Genomic DNA, 22,879 nt, shown 5'->3' with positions numbered 1-22,879 from the left:
CTAATGCAACGTAAAATGTTTTGAAACCATCTGACACCATAAAGACAGAAACAATATAAACAGTGCATAAGGCATGCATAGCAACAGGAACATTAGTGCAGAAATACATCAACAAAGTCCACATGTAGCCGTGCAGCCAGGCAACACCAAGCATCAAAACAACCGAGAAATACTGATTATATCCTCTTTTTTTTTTTAGCTGCAAAAAATGATAAGACGTACAAGAAAATGAAATAATCATCACGCAGATCTTGATAAAAATGTTGAAAGTGGTGCTTACACATAAAGCATGCAGCAAAGAGCTGAAAGACAACTACAGAAGATCAAATCATTATGAAGTAAAAGATACTTCTTTCTGAGAGATTAATATGAAAAGTTGTACCAGACTCTAAAATAGCTACAATCAACATCTGAGGACATGAAAATCAGAAAACTAGAGATGCAAAGTTTTTTTTATTTTATATCTGCCAGCATCAAGACAATAAGAGTTTAAACACTGCCTTTTTGCCATTTTTATTTGCACATCACTATAATCTTCACTGGCAATGTTTTAAAGCTTACACTGTAATTATTCTGTAGTTTTTTTAATACTATATTATATCATCATTCTATTATATCATCATCATCATACTAAATAGCACACACTACAGCATACCTTATACTAATATATATATATATCTATCTATCTATCCATCTATCCATCCATCCATCCATCCATCCATCTATATATATATATATATATGTGTGTAAAGGAAACAAAATGATTAGACCACCCTTGTTTTCTTCAATTTTTTGTTATTTTTAATGCCTGGTACAACTAAAGGTTCATTTGTTTGGACAAATATAACGATAACAACTAAAATAGCTCATAGGAGCATAGGAATCTTCTACCGTTATGGAAGATGTGATGTCAGCTGTAGAAAATAAAACTTTGTCATTTATAGTCACAGCTGTAGCTGCAGTGAATTAATAGCAGTGAATAAAATACGCCACATAAATGTCACAGCTTATTAAAAACGTCCAGCTGAAAACACAACGGAGAGAGAGAGAGAGGCGAGTCGGCGGTGCTTCACGCCTCGAAATGAGACTTCGCAATATTAATAAAAGTTCCCCAAACAGCAATCGGTGGAGGAGGAGGAGGAGGAGGGTTAACCACAACATTCAGACGGAGGCATCATGTGCCGACAGTACATGAATACTTTGGAAAAACCTGACTGTGTGAGCTCTGTGAGTAATGTGTCTCTGTGTCTCTGTGTGTGTGTGTGTGTGTGTGTGTGTGTGTGTCTCATGAGACAGACGGGAAGTTGTGGGAGACGTTTGTGGACAGAGACAGATACGACGCGAGGGACAGATAGGACGTAGAGGAGGAGTGGAGGAATGTTTCTGTGTTCGTGTCTTATCTCATGGTGGTGCTGATGGAGGTTTCTGGTGAACCGACTCACCTGTAATCTGGGATTTTCTCCGCCAGGCCGAAGTCTCCCACCACGGCGGAGCACACGCTGCCCTCCCAGCGCACCAGGCAGTTCTACACACAGGGGTCAAAGGTCACACACATCACTCTTACTGACCCAAAGTGTGTGTGTGTGTGTGTGTGTGTGTGTGTGTCGCTTTATATATACACACACGTACATGTCAAAAAATTTGAATATTGTGAAAAAGTTCAATATTTTTTGTCAGTCATTTCAGAAAGTGAAACTCATATTATATAGATTCATTACATATAGAGTGAAATATTTCAAGTGTTTTTCTTGTAATTTTGATGATTCTGGTTTAAAGATAATGAAAACACAAAACTCTGTCTCAGAAAATTTGAATATTACAAAATAAAAAAAGGATATTTTAAACACAAATGTCAGGCTTCTGAAAAGTATCTTCATTTCTATACATCAATACTTGGTTGGTCTTTTTTGTGCTTATGTGTTTTTTTGTGTTTTTTGTGTGTTTTTAGTCAATTTATGTGTGTTTTTGCCATTTTTGGTGTGTTTTTTATGTGTTTTGTCATTTTTTTGTCTTTTTTTAATGTGTTTTTTGTCTTTTTTTGTGTTTTTATGTGTTTTTTTGTCATTTTTTGTGTTTCAAGTGAAACTCATACATTATATAGATTCATTACACACAGAGTGAAATATTTCAAGCCTGTTTTTCTTGTAAATTTGTATTTTTCTCATGAATTTTTAGATTTTTTCTATCATGAATTTCTATTTTTTTTGTCTTAAATTTTTTATTTTTTTTCTTGTAAATTTCTGAGATTTCTCTTAAATTTGTGATTTTTTTTTCCTCTTAAATTTGTCGTTGTTGTTGTTTTGTTGTTGTTGTTTTTATTGAGTTTCACTTTCTGAAATGATTGACAAAAAAAGTTCAATATTTTCATGATATTCTAATTTTTTGATATGTACCTGTATGGCTAAATGTGGCCCTGTGGTATTCCAACAGTGATGTAAGGTTTTCACTTGCTGTAAAAGCTTTATAGGTGACCAGATTAACTTGGAACCCCACAACTGTAAAATAAAAAATAAAATGAAAATAAAATAATAGCTCCAGGCTTTTCAGGGAACATTGCCACAGGCTGAGGTTTAAAAGAAAAAAATAAGCCAAAATTACACAATTTATCATTGATTGAAACTGTAAAAAAATATTTTTTTGCAGGTTTTCAACCAAAAGTAACCAGAATGAAGCTTAAAATAGCTAGATTTTATTAAATCACTATGTTCTACATGTTTCATTTAAATTTCTACCACAAAAAAAAAAAAAAAAAAAAAAAAAAAAAAAAAAATCGCCAAAATTACACCATTTATTTGAGCCAGAAACTGTAAAAACAGAAATAATTGTTGGATTTTTTTTTTTGGATGGTCTTTAAATGTAATTGTGTGACAAACGCTTCAGTTAAGAAACAAAATCAAATCTCAGATTTAAACAGTCCAAAATTATTTAATTATTATTATTTAATTACTAAATTTAGCCAAAAATAAACAGTTTGCATTAAGCAGATCCTGTAAAAATCAAAAAAATGTATACTCCTTAGTGCAACTTTGAAGCCTTGAATGACTCAGCTGAGAGCAAGAATCATGTGACAAATATTCACGGAAAATCAGACAGAACTGCAGGCTGTTTACACAGATTAGAGTGGAGAGGACAGGAGAGGCTGTAAGTAAAAATGTTAATAATAATAATTCAATATGTAAAGCATGTGGAGACCCAATTTTATTTTTCCAAAATCAATGACACTTGTGGGCACTTGGAAAAGTGTTGTGTAAATAAATTATATTTTATTCCAATTTATAAAAAATAATTTATCAGAGAAATTCTACTTGCTTTTTTTCTTTTTTTTTAATGTCATTTATGTTTATTAAATTATATTTAATCTTAATGGCTTTATTCTACATGCCTCATTTAAAATGTGAACCCCACAACCTGCTAGCAAGTTTAAAAATGCATTTTAAAAAACAAAAAAAATCGCCAAAATTACACCATTTATTATAGCCAGAAGCTGTAAAAACAGAAATTATTGTCAGATTTTTTTACATTTCTGATGTCTTTCAATGAATTGAGTGACAAATGCTTTGGTTAAGAAAAATAACTAAGGTTTAAATAATGATATTTAATCTTAATCGCTTTATTCTACATGCCTCTTTTAAAATTTTGCTAAAAATAAACAGTATTCACTAATCAGATCCTGTAAAAACATTAAATTCTGCTCCTCTGTGCAACTGTAAAGTCATGATTGACTCTGCTGAGACAGTCATGTGACGAAAAAATCACTGAAAATAATTAATTTAACTTGAGATTTCTTCTTTTTTCCCCTGAATTATTGCATTATAAGTGTGATTCTGCACAAAAGACATTTTTGAGTTGTTCCCACTTCTAGCCATGATTGTGCTGATTACATAGAGCTGCAGTACTTATAGATTTTATATATTTTTTATATATAATGCAGTGAAATACAAGGCCACAGTGAGTAAAATGTGACAGGAACAGGAACTCCCTGTTGGGGTTCAGAGGGTTAATGTTCAGTAGCTGAGAGCTGTTGATGTTTCCACACTTATAATTTGGCGATCTCACTTGAAATGAGAAGAAATTGTTGGTCTCGGTGCCATTTTCCACTATGAAGTGATTATTTCACAGAGTTAACGCGACCACAGAAACTCCTCAAACAGTTTCCAGCATGTCGACATTTCCTCTGAAGATTTTCTGAATCAAGACTTTGGACATCTGTTGATCAATATAATATAAAACAAAAGGTTGCATCATAATCTATTTTTAATCAACTTCTGGAGCTTCAGATGTTTTTTCTGGGTTTTATCATCCCTCTGCTAGTTTAATATACTCTTTTATTTTGTTTCATCCCTGGTGGTTTAATGTTTTTATGATCCTTTTGTTGTTTGTAAAACATTTTTACCGTTGTTTTGCGTTTTTTTCTGCTATTTTCTTTTCTCCCAAAAAGCCATTTCTAATCTTATCAGCAAAAATCCTATAAAAGATTACTTATTTTTAATATTATTTCTTTATAGTTTACTGTATATTCTGATTATTATTAATGTTTTTTATAATAATGAATAATATAAATGATAAAGTATGTGGAAATAATAATTATAAAATTAAGAATAATAATAACAATGTATGATTATAAAATAATGATTATCATTATAATATTATTGTTAATATTAATCATTTTATAATTATTATTATTTACAGATACTTTAGAATTGATATTATTTTTTATCGTTATTTTATTATTATTTACAAATAACAGTAAACAACAACTTATTTTACAGATAATTTCTTTAAAAATTTGGATAATAGATGAACTATTCCTTTATTATTACTTTTCTTATTTATTATTATCACTAATCTTCCCTTTTTTAAACTTTATTGTCACTTATTTCACAGTTTTCTGACCCCTGTAAAATTTCTGTTTAAAAACTGCGACTTAAATTATGTATGCATGTATAAATTATTATTTACTTGCTTTCTTTCAGAAGTCTACCTGCAAACATTAATTATTTAAGACATGAACTTGAACATAATCTGCCTGCAGCTAAAGAAAACTGCTGGTTTAGTTCAGTTTAGCTGGAGGCCTTTGAGTCTTTTTCTGTTTCAGTATCCTGCTGTGAACTCAGATCCATTTTCCATTCAGAAACAGACATTTCCCATGGATCCTGTTTGTTTGTTTGTTTGTTTGTTTGTTGTTGACGTAGCTTTTGTGACGCACCTGCAAAGCCTTTAAATCTGCACCAGAGCTTTTTACTGTTTAGCAAATCTACATTAACCCTCTGAACCCCAAGCTGTCTTTTTACGTTTTATTCTTTGTGGCCTTGAAAGTCCTGAAGAAGTGGGAACAACTCAAACATGTATTTTGTGCAGAATACCACAGTTATAATGATATTTAATCATAAAAAAGAAAAAATGCAAGTTGAATTTCTCTGATGATTAAAAAAAATAATACAATTGAATTTATATACAGCATAAAACACTTTTCCAAGTGGCCACAAGTGTCATGAATATTAGAAAAATAAATTGTGTCTCCACATGTTATAAATATTGAACTATTTACACGTTTACAGCCTCTCCTGTCCTCTCCTCTCAGCTCTGTGTAAACAGATTCTCAGTGAATATTTGTCACGTGACCGTTGGTCTCAGCAGAATCAATCATGTCTTCACAGTGTCTCTGAGGAGCAGAATTTAATGTTTTTAACAGGATCTAGTTATTACAAACACTATATTTTTAGAAATGTTTTAAATGAGACATGTAGAATAAAGTGATTTTGACAGAAATATCACAATTTTAGGCTTCATTTTGGTTACTTTTTCTAACAGAAACTTTCATAACTGCGGTCGGAAAGTTCAAATTTTGGCGATAATGCCTGTTTTTACAGTTTTCTTTCTACAATAAACTGTGTATTTTTGCAGTATTTTAAAGAAAACATCCGTTTCAGTGCCCCTGGTTGGATGGTGGAGTACAGATCATTAAAGGACTCGACTCTGAACATCATGTTGATTCTCTGTGTGCTTCTTGTTATTGTGGAACATCTTTATGTACAGTAAATGTAATACACAGGCATCAGCACAGTCCCTGAGGCTCACTGGTGTGTGTGTGCTGTACTTGGGCAGTGAAGCGTGTGTGTGTGTGTGTGTGTGTGTGTGTGTGTGTGTGTGTGTGTGTGTGTGTGTGGTCACCTTGGAGGTGAGGTCCCGGTGGAAGACTCCCTTGCTGTGCAGGTACTGCAGGCCGCGGGCGACGTCCAGCGCCAGCACCATCCTCACGCTCCACGACAGGTAGACGTCGCTGCCCAACAGCTGCTCCAGGTTACCGCCATTAATGTACTGGATCATTGAGAAACAAACTAACAGTTATTATAAACACACAAACCAAAGCACAAGGAGTTCATTATGATTATAAAGACATTAAACTGCTTTTTATTGTACTGTAAATTAATTAATTCTATATACAATCACATTAACCCTTTGATGCACAACATGGTCTAAAGTGACCCGACAGAGTTCTTATATTCTATATCTTTGCAATAAATTAATTTCATCATTCAGTATTCCAGGTTTTCCTCAATTAGTTTGTTTTTGATCATCATACATCCTAATTTTATGTTTTCCTTTATTCATTTTTTAAAATAAAATCCCTTTTTGTGTCACTCCTCTTCTAATGCACACCATGGGTCAAAAATGACCCATATCCATTCTTTAGCTAAGTAGCTTGCTAAGCTAACTACATAGCTAACTTCTTGGCTAAGTAGCTTGCTAAGCTAACTACTTACCTAACTCCTTGGCTAAGTATTTAGCAAAATAGCTTGCTAAGCTAATTACTAAGCTAACTTCTTGGCTAAGTAGCTTGCTAAGCTAACTACTTAGCTAACTTCTTGGCTAAGTATTTAGCAAAATAGCTTGCTAAGCTAACTACGAAGCTAACTTCTTGGCTAAGTAGCTTGCTAAGCTAACTACTTAGCTAACTTCTTGGCTAAGTATTTAGCAAAATAGCTTGCTAAACCAACTACTAAGCTAACTTTTTAGCTTAGTAGCTTGCTAAGCTAACTACTTATCTATTAATACAAAAACTTTTTTTCTTCATAAAGTATGAGAGGCATAATGGAAATAATGATCTGTTGTTATCAAAAACAAGATATTTAAAGAATACTTTGAATATTCAATCATAAATTAAATTGATATTAAAAGATAAAGCAAAGAAACACACAGTAAACATTAAATAACATGGAAATGAATGCAGGTCATTTTTGACCCATGTTGTGCATCAAAGGGTTAATAAATATCGTGTCTGTTATTTAAAGCCCAGATATTTATTATCTGATTTTTTTTCTCTCTTTATTGCAGCGTTTTATCGATCAGGCCACACTTTATTTTATTGCTCTTACTGAAGGTGACAATTACAAAAGTCAATCATTTGTGAAATCTTATGGAACAAATTATGTGTTAGTTGCAGTTTCTAAGTTGTAAAAGTTTACTGTTTTTCTCGGTTTTATGTCACTGTAAATTATATTAAAAATATCAGGGTTTAAACTGGTGTTTGGACAAAACTACACTGTCAAAACAAACAAAAAGGAAAAATAAATACCGTAAATAAAAAAAACAGTAAAAACTCTGGTGGTATAATAACGGTAAACAACCGTAACTTGTTTTACAGATAATCTCTTTAAAAATTTGGATAATAGATAAAATATCCGTTTAAATAATTTAAATAACCTTGTTTTTTCTTAACAATTTTGTACTTGTTTTTCTTTCATTAAATATAACATATATTCATATATATAAAATATATATATATTTTTATAAATCTATAATGTCCCATTTTATTCATTTTACAGATTTCTTCCATTTTATGGTTAATATTTGTAATAAAAGCAATTTTTATTTTTTATGGAATTTGAAATAAATGCTCATAAAATTGTTGGAAATCAGTTATTTAGCATCAAAAAATGAATAAAGCATAAAATAATGACTAATGGATTAAAGAAATCTTTCTGTCACTTCATGTTGAGAAAAAAACAACAACTGTGCAGCAGTTATTCTAAAGTACATTTTAAAAGTTGTGCGAGTCATTTTTTGGGTTTATTTTTGGAAAGACAGTAAAAAATAGAAACAGGAAACATTGAGAGAAAAAGGTCACCAGGGACGTTGAGGTTTATGGTATTTTAAACCACCACGTGACCAGAATTTCCCTTTTTCTGTCATTTTATACATTTAAAGATGAATCGCCCTACAGACAGTCAGTAAATCAATAAAAAATCAATAAAAAGAGATTTCACTGGCCCCGACCTTTATATGAAAGTTTAATGTGAGCTTTATATGAATGGAACTTTACCGTGTTGTGTTTGGAAGGTCCCTTTAATTACTTTTTTTTTGGTAATTGTGTGTCTTTTTTAAATAATTGTGTCTTTTTTTTTGGTAATTTTGGTTCTTTTTTTCTGTCATTGTGTCTTTTGGGGTGCATTTTGTGTCTTTTGGAGTGCATTTTGTGTCTTTTTTTAAATAATTGTGTATTTTTTGGTCATTTTGTGTCTTTTTTTGATAATTTTGTGTTCCTTTTTTTATTAGTACTTTTGTTTCTTTTTTTGGTCATTCTGTGTCTTTTTTGTGGTCATTTTGTGTCTTTTTAGTAATTTTGTGTCTTTTTTTTAGTAATTTTGTGTCTTTTTTGGTCATTTTGTTTCTTTATTTGGTCATTTTGTGTCTTTTTTTGTGGTCATTTTGTGTCTTTTTTTGTGGTCATTTTGTGTCTTTTTTTTAGTAATTTTGTGTCTTTTTTAGTAATTTTGTGTCTTTTTTGGTCATTTTGAGTCTATTTTGTGTCTATTCTGTGTCTATTTTGTGTCTTTTTAGTAATTTTGTGTCTTTTTTTAGTAATTTTGTGTCTTTTTTTGGTCATTTTGTGTCTTTTTTTGGTCATTTTGTGTCTTTTTTTTGGTCATGTTGATACTGCCTCCAGGTAATTTGAGTTTGAGACCCCTGCTCTAAAGAACCGAATAATTTTTAATCTGTGTGTCTGAAAGCTGCTGACCTTTTCAATCAATCCGACACGATGACGGGTCAGACTAAAGCTGCTCTTACACACCAAACCAACACCAAATCCTCCTTCTCAGCGCTGAGCAGCTCAGTTACCATGGCAACGCCAGGTAAAGCCATCACACATAAGAAACAGGTGAAATGTCACAAACTGACTCAGACTGTGACACAGTCAACTTTAACTGAGTTCACACAGAGAGACAATAAAATGTATTTATCACTGAGCAAAGGTGCTTGTTTATTGTTTTAATTATTATTTCCCCCCAAATTGTATCCTTCTATCCCATCAAATCTTTTTGTTATTGCTTAGAAAGTAAGGGCACTTAGTCTTTGTAATGATAAAAGAATCAATAAAAGTGTGTTAATTAGAAAAGAAAAATAATGCAGGACATGCAACAAAGGTCACCTGCTGTATGTGACGCGTGCTGCTACCAAAGTGTTTCCTAACTTACTTCCTGCTAAAACATAATACAATAATTGTGTAAGAGGAGCGAGTTTTAAAAGCACCATCAATGTTTCTGTGCTGTCAAGCATCCAATCTGTTTTAAGACCCATTTTTATAGACTTTTTATGTGACGTCGTTCCCTTTTTATCATGTTTTTACTGTTTTATTGTCTATATTGCCCATTTATAATACCCATTTATTTGCATTTTTTGTGTGATTTATTTAATGATTTTTTGATCACTCTGATTACTTGTTCTTTCGCACTATTATTTTGTATTAATATATTATAAATAGATGAGGCTTGCAGAATCAGGGACTTCTTTTAAATAGCTCCCTAAGACGCATTTTTTATGGACTCCTTTTTTAAATCATATTTTTACTGTTTTATTGTCTATATGGGGATTGGGTTGATAGTTTTATTGATGATAACCAAAATCATTATCAAGAAAACCATGGAAAATGTCTAGATATCAGCTCATAAATTAAACTCTTTTGAGCTATTTTTGTTGTTATCATTATATTTGTCCAAACAAATGGACCTTTGGTTGTACCAGGCATTAAAATGAACAAGAAATTGAAGAATAAGGGTGGTCTTATAATTTTTTCCATGACTGTAGGTCTTTCCAATGTACATAAAAGAAGCTTTAGCATGCACCATGCACTAAATATGGATTGAAATGATTAGTAATGGAGTTAATGATGAAATATAAACAATGTTTACTGGGGTTTTTAAAAGTTTCTGACACTTTTGGATAATTAAACATGCCTGGAATGCCCCAAATTGACCCACGAACAGTAATACTGGTCCTGACAAACAAACATAACAGGACATGATGCACTGCTCCCAGAGAATAAAGTTATTCTGATTCCTATAAAATGTTGCTGCAGTCTTTTACTCACTAGCAGGATAATTATGAATATAATGAGTCTTACCTCTGTGAGGGCGTGGAGCTGCCCCTCGTGGACACACACTCCGATAAACCTGGAAGCAGAGAAAACAAACACTTAACACAGGAGGAGAACAAGTAGATTAACCCTTTGATGAGAAAATGACAAAAAATGACACAAAATGACACATTATTTAAAAAAGACAAAATGATTTTAAAAAGACTCAAAATTACCAAAAAACATATAAAATTTTTAAAAAAGACAAAATTATTTAAGACACAAAATTACAAAAAAAAGACAAAATTACAAAAAAGACACATTTAAAAAAAGACACAAAATTATTTAAAAAATGCATAAAATTATTTTTAAGAAGACTCAAAATTACCAAAAAAAGACACATTATTTAAAAAAGACAAAATTATTTTAAAAAGGCATAAAATTATTTTAAAAAAAGACTCAAAATTACCAAAAAAAAGACACAAAATTACCAAAAAAGATATAAAATTATTTTAAAAAGACACATTATTTAAGACACAAAATTACAAAAAAGGACAAAATTACAAAAAAGACACATTTAAAAAAGACACAAAATTATTTAAAAAAATACATACAATTATTTTTAAAAAGACTCAAAATTACCAAAAAAAGACACATTATTTAAAAAAGACACAAAATTATTTTAAAAAGATATAAAATTATTTAAAAAAGACCCAAAATATTTTAAGACACAAAATTACAAAAAAAGACACATTTAAAAAAGACAAAATTATTTTAAAAAGACACAAAATTATTTTAAAAAAAGACACTAAATTACCAAACACACACAACACAGTAAAGCGAGTTTGAGACCCCTGTTTGAGACTCATGTTGAGGAATAAAAGGCTTCATCTACCTGAGGATGTTGGGGTGAGAGAGGCGGTTCATGAGCTGGACCTCCCTGAGCATGTTGGCTCTGTTACTGGCCAGGGTGTTCATCTTCAGCGCCATCACCTGGCCCGACACGCGGTGCTGCACCTGGACAAACAGAGCAACAAAACCTTTAACTCTGACCCACAGCTGACACCGAAATTATTTCAACACTGTGGAAGCAACATTGTCAGTGAAGAAATCAGAAAGTTATGGAAATTATGCAACGCTGAACCAGAAACAAAACAACTGAAAAGTGGAACAAACTTTTATTGCTCCGCAGAAACAGAACCATTGATGGAAAGTTTTATTTAACCCCCTGAACTCTCTGAAATGTTTGTTTTCTTTAAATGATCGCCAAAAACACACCGTTTATCGTAGAAAGAAACTGTAAAAACTGGCATTATTGTCAGAATTTGAACTTTCCGACAGTCTTTGAACGTATCACAGTTTACAAAAGTTTCGGTTTGAAAAAGTAACCAAAATGAAGCTTAATATTGTGATATTTCTGTCATAATCACTTTATTCTACATGTCTTATTTTAAATCTCACCAAAAATAAAGTGTTTGTAATAACTAAATCCTGTTAAAAACATTATTCACAAAACGATATTCACTGAAAATCTTTTTACAGGGCTGGGCGATATATCGATATAAAAGATCTATCAATATATTTTTAAATGTGATATGGAATTAGACCATATCGTATATATTGATATAGTTCAAATTTGCACTGTGATTCTTGCTCCAGGCAACCTGTAGCTTTTATGAAAGATATTTTTTTTTATTTAAATGTACACTTTATGGAGCTTTGATTTTTAAAAAGTTTCTCCTGTTGTTATACAATATTTATGTTCACTTAAATAAACCGTTTCAATAAAGCTACTTGTGACATGTCATATTTGGCTTTGACTGAACATTTGCTCTCACTTTGTGATAAAAATATCAGGATGTATATCGTATATCGATATTCAGCCTAAATATATCGGGATATGACTTTTGGTCCATATCGTCCAGCCCTAACCCACACTTTTTTTTTCATATTCATGACACTTGGAAAAGTGTTTTATATATACACATTCCATTTTATTTTGCATTTTTTCCTTTATTATTTATGTCATTATAACTGATTTATGTCAATGTAATTGTTATTCTGCAGAAAAGAAATAAACATTTGAGTTGTTCCCACTTCTAGCCATGATTGTGCTGATTCCACAGAGCTGCAGGAATTATAGATTTTATATCTATTTTATATATTGCAGTGAATTACAAGGCCACAGGGAGTTAAATGTAAAAACAGCAACAAAAAAAAAAAAAAAAAATGGCCTGAAACAGCTTGTTGGGGTTAAGAGCACACATTAAAACAGGCCTTCAGCACAGTATTTATGAAGATAATTCATTATGAATCCATAAACCACATCACTTAACACCATGTGAAGTAATAAAATAAACTGTAACAAAGTGCTGAGTCATATTAACACTTAGTGAGCTGCTGATGTTTGACTGGACGGTTTCCAAAAGCAGCTGAGTTTCTCTTTATTTTGGCTGATTCTGTGCGCCGACCTGCTGCCATGGCGATAGCTCAGTCTGGTATGGTAACCCACAGCAACCCCCCCCCCCCCCCCCCCCCCCCCCCCCGACTACATGTTAGTGCATATTTACTTAGCGAGGAGTCGGACTTCTAAAAGAAATGCACACAAGCAGAAGTGAAAGCTCTGAGTGTAGAGAGGAAGACAGAGGTGTGTGTGTGTGTGTGTGTGTGTGTGTGTGTGTGTGTGTGACTGGAGTGAGAAAACCCAGCGCTGTATGTTTGTGTGTAATTAGCAGTGTTAGATTCTGTTAAAGTGAGGGAAGGCGAGAACGTTATGCAACATTATGCAAAATTTGTTAAAATCTTAATAATGCTATGAATGTATCTCTTGTTTTGGTGCATTTTTATTGTTATTTGACATGTTTAAAAGGGCCTAATGTGTAGTGTTATCACCATAAACAGGTATATTTACATAAATAATTTAACCCTCTGAACAAGACAAAGTTTTCCTTTTTCTTTATTGTTCAAAAAGCATCCCAATCACACCATTTATCATATTTCAAAACTGTAAAAACTAAAAGGAATTGTCTGATTTTCACATTTCTGACGGTCCTTGAACGAGTCATATGTGACGTATGCTTCAATCAGGAAAAATAACTAAATCTAAGCTTAAAATAGTGATATATTTAATCAAAAATAATTTTATTCTGTCTATAGGAGAATACGATCTCATTCATGACATTTTTGTAATAGAAATAACTTTCCCCTCTCCTCGGTAATTCTGTGTATTTTTTGGTCATTTTGTGTCTTTAAGTAATTTTGTTTTTTTGTTGTAATTTTGTGTCTTTTTTTGGTCATTTTGATACTGCCTCCAGCGGCCCCCAGGTAATTTGAGTTTGAGACCGCTGGTTTGCACAGACCAGAGGGGAGAGGACAACAGAGTCTGTAACTCAAGGTTGTGAGAATGTGAATATATAGCATGTTTCAATGCATTTTGCAGAAAGCAACCATGTTTGAACTTGGCTTGTGAGGCCACATTTTTGTTTGCATTTCGAATCAATCAGGCTTTTAATGCCTGACTGCAAACCAAATTTCCCTGGAGCTAATAATAAAGTGGAACCGGCGAGGGAGGGTTTCAGGTTGTGACTTCATTAGTGACATGAGGGTGTAATGACAGAAGGAGGGAGAGAGGGAGGAGAAAAGGAGGGAGGGAGAGTGTAAAAACTAAAAATATAAATAAATATATTTACAGTGTTGTGTGTGGAAGGTCCCTTTAATTACCTTTTTCTGTAATTTTGTGTCTTTTTTGGTAATTTTGTGTCTTTTTAATAATTTTATGTCTTTTTTGGATTTTGTGTCTTTTTTGGCCATTTTGTGTCTTTTTGCGTCTTATTTTGGTCATTTTGTGTCTTTTTTTGGTCATTTTGTGTCTTTTTTTTGCAATTTTGTGTCTTTTTTTGGTCATTTTGTGTCTTTTTTTGGTCATTTTGTGTCTTTTTTTTGGTCATTTTGTGTCTTTTTTTGGTCATTTTGTGTCTTTTTTTTGGTCATTTTGATACTGCCTCCAGCGGCCCCCAGGTAATTTGAGTTTGAGACCCCTGGTTTACACAGACCAGAGGGGAGAGGACAACAGACGCATTTTGCAGAAAGCAACCATGTTTGAACTTGGCTTGTGAGGCCAAATTTTTGTTTGCGTTTAGAATCAATCAGGCTTTTAATGCCTGACTGCAAACCAAATTTCCCTGGAGCTAATAATAAAGTGGAACCGGCGAGGGAGGGTTTCAGGTTGTGACTTCATTAGTGACATGAGGGTGTAATGACAGAAGGAAGGAGAGAGGGAGGAGAAAAGGAGGGAGGGAGAGTGTGTGAGAGGTCAAAGTCTGGAGTCAGAAGTGTTGAGCTGAAGTCAGTGTGTCTCTGGACCTCAGCTGGGATCTGGATCAGAGTGGTGATGGAAAAAAACCCTCAAAGCCTATTAGAGACCAGACTAGAGTGCAGTGAGTAATGCTATTAATACACACATACACACTCTTCGTCTTAACGGCCAGTCAATGAGAGTCAATCTCTGCTGCAGCACTAAATCCTTTCTCCACAGAGCCACTTGAGGACTTCAGCCCAAGGGCTGCAAACATGCATGGATGCACACATGTAAATCACTCGCACACATAAATGGGGACTGTAGTTGATCTTTGCAAGAGGAAGTTGTAGCAGAGATTTAACCCATAAACGCTTCACTCACTTGTATTTCACTGCAATATAGAAATAAGTCCTGCAGCTCTATTGAATAAGCAAACTCATGGCTAGAAATGGGAACAACTTCAACATTTATCTTGTGCAGAATAACAGTTATAATGACAAATGGAATAAAAATGGAATTTATAAATACACACAAAATTTTCCAAGTACCCAGAAGTAGGGGAGTGCCATATCGTATCGTTCACGATAATATCGGTATATTTTTTTTATGGTTAAAAAAAATGCATATCATGATCTTGGCAACGTTCCTACTTCTTGATGTCATGGTTAAAGTTGTTTTAATCACAAAAAGCTACTTACTCCCTGTCGCTAAACACATGCAGCTTTCAAAATAAGAGCACGGTGTGTTAACAGAATCCACCACAGAACTTACAAGAAGACTGTCAAAATAAGATGCCTTAAATAAAACATACAAGAACCTTTATTCTCCTTTACAATATTTCATTAAAATATGCCACTGAAACCCCTAAATGGTTATTTTTATTATTTGCTCATACTCAAGAGTCAAGAGTAATTTTTTTTGTATTTGGCAACTGTTGAGATTTGCACTTCACACTACATTTTAGATTTTTATTGTATTATTTATACAGACTAAAAAAAATCATATCTTTTTAAGTATTTCGTAATATCGTGACGAATAATTGTTATCGCAAAAATAACCTGAAATATCGTGATCACAAGTGTTGTGAATATTGGAAAAAAGCAATCGGTCTCCACCTGCTATACATATTGAACTATTTGCAATTTTACAGCCTCTCCTGTCCTCTCCCCTCAGCTCTGTGTAAACAGTCTGCATTTCTGTCATTTTTTCAGTGAATATTCATACCTACAAATCATCTGTTAAGCTTCTGAACCCGGGATTTAAATATGTTTTTACACAATTGCCAAAAATACACAATTTATCGTAATAAGAAACTTAAAAAAAAGACATTATTGAAATTTGAATTTTCAGACTTTCCATTAAAACTGAATTTATATATTCAACACTTTTCCAAGTGCCCACAAGTGTCACGAATATTGTAAAAAATAAAATTGTGTCTCCACATGCTATACATATTGAACTATTAATATTTTTACAGCCTCTCCTGTCCTCTCCTCTCAGCTCTGTGTAAACAGACTTTCAGTGAATACTTGTCACGTGACCGTTGGTCTCAGCAGAATCGATTATGTCTTCACAGTGTCTCTGAGGAGCAGAATTTAATGTTTTTAACAGGATATAGTTATTACAAACACTTTATTTTTGGTGATTTTTAATGAGACGTGTATGAAGTGATTTTGACAGAAATATCACAATGTTAAGCTTCATTTTGGTTACTTTTTCTAACTGAAACTTTTGTAACAGATGATCCATTTAAGGTCTGTTGGAGAGAACACATTTTGATGATACCTGTTTTTACAGTTTCCTTCTACGATAAACTGTATTTTTGGTGATCATTTAAAGAAAACAAATGTTTTAGAAGGTGCAGGTTAAATAACACTGTCCATCAATGGTTCCGTTTCTGTGGAGCAATACATGTTTGTTCCACTTTTCAGTTGTTTTTGTATCTAGTTCAACATTGCACAATTTCCTTAACTATTAGATTTCTACAGTGTTTTGAATGAAGCGATTTTGACCTTAAATATCACAATTTTAAGCTTGTTTTGGTTACTTTTTGGGGTTCAGAGGCTTTAAACACACATCCCGAGCGTGGAGGGACTGCAGGACTAATCTTCATATATTTACAGCACTTAGAGGATGAGGAGGACTCCTGCAGGCTGCTATGAAGCTCCGTAGCAGATTAAAAGGTTTCTTTATACACACACGGCCTCCTCCTGCTTCCATTAGCACAGATTTATCTGGCAGGCAGGATTGAGGAGCTCTGCATGGCTGTGGGTTTACATCACACTTGTCCGCCTTTTCCCCACACACACACACACACACACACACACACACACACACATCTGCCTTCTCTCTTAGTTGGAGAAACTCTTACATGTTCGTCGGGCACTCTCGAAATAGCCACACACACAAAAACAAACACACACTCCCTGACTCATATATGCAGGTTACAGTGCAAACGTGAGCCAACTGCTGATGCAGCAGCGGTTGGAATTGCAACGCTGTTTTGTCCCGACGGTTCAACAAACAATCATTATTAAGGGCTGACAGTCTGTCTGCAACTTGGGCAACAATTTCTCAGGTGTGTGTGTGTGTGTGTGTGTGTGTGTGTGTGTGTGTGTGTGTGTGTGTGTGTGTGTGTGACTGGAGTGAGAAAACCCAGCGCTGCATGTTTGTGCGTAATTTGCAGCGTTAGATTCTGTTAAAGTGAGGGAAGGCGAGAACGTTATGCAACATTATGCAAAATATGCATAAATGTATCTCTTGTTTTGGTGCATTTTATTGTTATTTGCCATGTTTAAAAAGGGCCTAATTTGTAGTGTTTTGACCATAAACAGGTATATTTACATACATAATTTACCCCTCTGAACAAGACAAAGTTCTTTTTCTTTATTGTTAAAAAAGCAGCCAAATCACTGTAACAAAAAACTGTAAAAAACAAAAAAAAATTGTCTGATTTTCACATTTCTGATGGTCCTTGAACGAGTCATATGTGACGTATGCTTCAATCAGGAAAAATAACTAAATCCAAGCTTAAAATAGTGATATATTTAATCAAAAATCATTTTATTCTGTCTGTAGGTGAATGGTATGATCTGATTTATGACATTTTTGTGATAGAAATAATAACTTTCCCCTCTAAAGATTAAAGTGAATGAATTTGAGAAATGATGGCAGAAATTCAAACTCCCTCCTTGTGTTTAAATCTTCTTCCATATGAATGCAAGTTTAGTAGCATGTATGTATGGGTATGATTACAGGTGTGTGTGTGTGTGTGTGTGTGTGTGTGTGTGTGTGTCCTCTGAGAGGCCCAACCCTGCTAAGCCACCACAAGGTATGTGTTGTGTATTTTTCCCCTAAAATTCTTTATGCCAACCACTTTACTGGTCATCTCCATGGACTCGCCACAGGAATTACAATGTCCACGCCTACATGAGATTAAACCATGATATGGAGCAATTGCACACACACACACACGGAGCAAACACACACCCACGAATCTAGCATGCACGGCCCAGACACACCCTGCAGCTCTCCTTCAAAACACACTCAGCCTGTGTAAAGTGCTGCCGTCAGCAGAGGAAAGGGCATCTCTTGCTCTCGCTCCGTGCAGCCAACATGCGCAGCCATGTCTGTCATTAGACCGGCGGCCCGACGGACGGCCGACTGATGCACAGCGAGACAGAGAGGAGGAGGAGGAGGAGGAAGAGGAGGATGTGTCACAGACTGCAGATGGAGGATGAACACAAGGGCAGGAGAGACGTGTTAGACCTTTAAAAGAGCTGATGGGGATTCTTGGAGAGAGCGTAGTAGCAGAGGAGCTGCAGGAAAATGTGTTTCAGCCTCACAAAGTCCAAGCTGGAAGTTAAAAGGAGGAAATTAACAGATGGGAGTTCCTACAACGCCAGAAACAGACTGAATCTATGGGTTTTATTTTATGTTATAAAGGTTTTATAAGAGTTCTTGTTTGCAGGGCTCAAGAGTCAGAAAACATTTTTGACTAGCCACAAAAAAATTTATATTTTGGCAGTAGGGCTGGGCAATATATCAATATATAAAAGATATATCAATATATTTTTAAATGAGATACGGAATTAGAGCAGGGATGGGCAAGTTAAATGCTGCAGGGGGCCACAGTTTTTCATGTTCACTACCACAGGGCCACATATAGGACCGTGCACTTAACCAGATATGATGAAACTGCAATTTTAAATATGTTTACAGTGCAGTAACTTAACATATTTCATGCTCAAATACATGTATAACAGTATAAATAGGAATACAAAAGGTTTGAAGCAAATAAAAAATAACCACTTACTGAAATTTTTTTTCAGTGCAAGAACAGCAGACCAACATTAATTGTAATGTAAATAAAGTAATTTTGTGCATTTTTACACTGCACTTTTTAGATTTCATGCTCAAATGCATGTAGTTGTACTGAGAGCCACTTCAGGTGAGTGTGCGGGCCGCACACGTACACTTTTTAATTAATTCAGTTTGACCATTTTCAATAGTCAGAAAAAGCAAAAACAGAAATATTGTTTGATTTTCAACAGGTCTTTCATTTGGATATGGAAACTTTTATTTGTTCAAAGCGTTATTCTACACGTCTCAAATAAAATTTCATCAAAAATAAAAAGGGTTTCTAGGAACCAGATTCTGTAAAAAAACAACATAAAATTCTATAATCCCAAAAAAAATACCAAATGTAAATTTTGGAAAACTTGACATCCTCCTATTATTAATTATTTAATTGTAAACCTTATTTTTGTTTTGATATTTGATTTGACTCCACCTGGGTTTTTTTTTTTTGTTCTTTTTGTTGTTTTTTGTTTCTGTTTTTTGTGGTTTTTTATTGCTTTTATTTTTCTATCATTCTGTTCTTTCGTGTTGATATCAAGCATAAATGAACATGTACCTTCTTTATTTTTGTATGTGAACGAAAGAAAAAAACTCAATTAAGAGAAGTTTGAAAAAAAAAAAAAAAAAAAAAACATAAAATTCTGTGCACCTCAGCACAATCAGGAAACCATGAATGACTCTACTGAAACCAAAAGTGATGTGAGAAAAATTCTGCAAAACCAAACTTCAAATGGGTCATAAAAGTGATGATTGAGAAGGATTTTTGAATGTCTATACATTGTTTTTCTTAGAAAAAATCCTGCATAATATACCTTTAAAGCTTGGAACTCTAAAACATATCTTTGAAAACAACAATCACCATGCAAAATTGTCAAATATAAACTCATTCTAAGGGTGATAAGACCTCCAAATTCCCTAAAACAACATCCAGGACATGGCTTTTTTTGTCCTCAGCAGTAGCTTCAGGTCTGTGTGTGATTATTTTAAGTCTAAAACACTTTTCAGGCGTCTCACATGTAGCGGCAAAGCTGACAAAGAGGAGAAAACTCTGCAGAACAAATCACATGTTAGTGCAGTGCTGCAGAGGAGTGTGACCACAGACACACAAAGATGGATGACTTTGCCTCTGGACACTGGGTCAACTCTAAAGGCCTCATTTCCTGCAACAATTTCAAGGTTACTTTACAATTTCTGAGTGTTGTAATAACTGAGGGTCTTCAAATAAACGACGGGGACTGATGGTTGAAATAAAACAACATCCCAAGACTCTGCCAAGAAAAAAACAAGATCCAAGAAGGTCATCGTGGCATTTACATGATAAAATACTTTAAACTTTTACTGGTCTGTAGTCAGACACATACAGACAAAATCTACACTGTAACAAATTGCTGTATATTTACGGTGGATTTACAACAGTATCCTACTGTATTTTATAATAACAGTTAAATTGGTCAATTAACAATAGGTAACTGTAATTAACAGCATTAAACGGTATTAAACTGTTTGATAAATTATGTTAAAATAACCCCAACACCCACCGTTATCCTTCGGTCATATACTGTAATCCAAAATACGATAATATACTGTTAAAATAAATTATAGTACATGGACTGTAAAATAACAGTTAAATACTGGCGTCCCTGCTGCCAGTATGTAACTGTTATTTTACAGTGAAATTCATTACAGTGTACCCTTCAAAAACAGAAATATCATCATTAAATGTGCAACGTTTTTAACCGGACTAAAGCAAAATTTGCTTTAGAATCAGTAAATGCAAGTCAACACAAAAACAGGAGGGCTTCAACGGATGTGTCAAGCTTTAAGTGTGAAGGGACAGTGAGTGAGTGGAGTTCACCCCTCGGGGACTTTTCACTCTATGTGCCGAAGAAATGAGAAAATTAGCTTCTCCCACAAAACAACTCAAGGCTTAAGCCGCCGCCTGAGGCTCTGCTCTGTTATAGCGTGAAGAAGCAAAAAAAAAAGTGTCAGAGTGTGAATGTGTGTGTGTGCGCGGGCGACTAGAACGAGGCACTGAGCCAAGCCGGGTCCATCAGTGAGCGAGCTGGGAGGTCCCCCCCTCCTCTGAGCGGAGGAAACACGACCTGATCCAGGAGGCGACCCGTCCAGGTAGCAGACAGGTTGACACACAGCCGCTCACTCGGTCTGTTGCACAACACTGGGCTGACCACGCCCCCCTCCTGCACGTGCACAGGCCTAAACATGGGGGTGCACTCAAGTTCATACATGCAGAAAAACAAGTGTATCCTCGCTGATGTGTTGCTCATCAATCATGCATTTTATCCCTTGTCCCTTGAGACGAATTAACTGGAGGTGGGCGGCAATTGTCAAGAGTTTTTTGTAAAATTATGTACCGATCTGTGAGTGCAACTCACTCAAACTGCTTCCAGTCTTGGTGCATAGCTATGCTAACACTTTCCCCCTGCTTCTAGTCTTTGTGCTAAGCTATGCTAACAGTTTCCCCCTGCTTCCAGTCTTTGTGCTAAGCTATGCTAACAGTTTCCCCCTGCTTCCAGTCTTTGTGCTAAACTATGCTAACAGTTCTCCCCTGCTTCTAGTCTTTGTGCTAAGCTACACTAACAGTTTCCCCCCACTTCCAGTCTTTGTGCTAAGCTATGCTAACACTTTCCCCCTGCTTCTAGTCTTTGTGCTAAGCTATGCTAACAGTTTCCCCCCACTTCCAGTCTTTGTGCTAAGCTATGCTAACACTTTCCCCCTGCTTCTAGTCTTTGTGCTAAGCTATGCTAACAGTTTCCCCCACTTCCAGTCTTTGTGCTAAGCTATGCTAACAGTTTCTCCCTGCTGTCAGTCTCTGTGCTAAGCTATGCTAACACTTTCCCCCTGCCTCTAGTCTTTGTGCTAAGCTACGCTATGAGATTTTAATCCAAATGAAAAAGGACTAGGGCTGCAAGTAATACTTATTATTCCAATAAATCAATTAATTGTGCTTCAATTAATGTGTTAAATCAATTACACCATTTTCCATAGCCAGAAACTGCAGAAACGAAAATCCAACAATATTTCTAACAGTCTTTGATTTGGTTATGGAATTATTCATCATAAATGATTTGTTCAAAGCTTTATTCTACATGTCTCAAATAAAATTACACCAAAAATAAAGGCTTGGCAGTAACCAGATTCTGTAAAAAACATAAAATTCTGCACTCTTCAGCACAATCAAGAAGCCATGAATGACTCTGCTGAAACCAAAAGTCACGTGACAGAAATTCTGCAAAACTTGTCTTGAACTGCAGACTATTATAGTTATCTAGCACTGTTCATCTTTCCAGACTAGCAGATTGTAAAGAAAAAAGATTGTTGAAATTGAAACCACTATGCATCAGAAAGACATTGTCAAACATTCTTTGTCCCACATTTGCTTTGTTGGTATCTGGTTTCTAAGTGCAACTACTTCTAAGTGTTGCTGCAGCTGAAATAGCTCCAACAAAAGGCACAAGTCACTTCTAAAGTCTTACACCTCGTCCTTAGTAGGTGTACACTGCTCTTTAAAATAGCGGTTGTCATGGCACATGAGGAGGAGTGAATTATACCTGCTGTTCTACTGAGCGGAGACACAGATGATTACCTGCTCACAGCAGACATGCATCACATGTAAAAGAAAAACTCAAATGATACTTCTGTGGTTACGTTTTTAAAATCACAGGTTAAGTATATCCAGATTCTGAAAGAGGATGAAACATGCAAACATTGAGCCTTTTGTTTTCCTTTCAGAAGGGAGCGGCCTTCCTCTAGTTTTAGCTGCCACACTGGACGGAAACCTCATTGTGCGTTGATGTAAACACACATGCACAGCCTCTCGAGATAAATTCATAAATAAATAAAACTTGTCA

The 22,879-nt window shown here is 34.5% G+C and overlaps 1 protein-coding gene across 1 annotated transcript in view; it reads right to left on the bottom strand.

Annotated features, from left to right (window-relative positions):
• tesk1b (testis associated actin remodelling kinase 1b) overlaps window positions 1-22,879 on the bottom strand; it is a 55,306-nt gene that overhangs the window by 18,689 nt on the left and 13,738 nt on the right. The window contains 4 exon segments of the mRNA XM_059354220.1: window positions 1,443-1,525; window positions 6,172-6,318; window positions 10,403-10,451; window positions 11,250-11,371. Of these exon segments, the coding sequence (XP_059210203.1) occupies window positions 1,443-1,525; window positions 6,172-6,318; window positions 10,403-10,451; window positions 11,250-11,371 (401 nt within the window).

This window comes from Centropristis striata, chromosome 17 (assembly GCF_030273125.1).
Source record: "Centropristis striata isolate RG_2023a ecotype Rhode Island chromosome 17, C.striata_1.0, whole genome shotgun sequence".
Classification (NCBI taxonomy): Eukaryota; Metazoa; Chordata; class Actinopteri; order Perciformes; family Serranidae; genus Centropristis; species Centropristis striata.
Note: the sequence above shows the minus strand (reverse complement) of the source record. Positions and strands in the feature narration are given on the sequence as shown.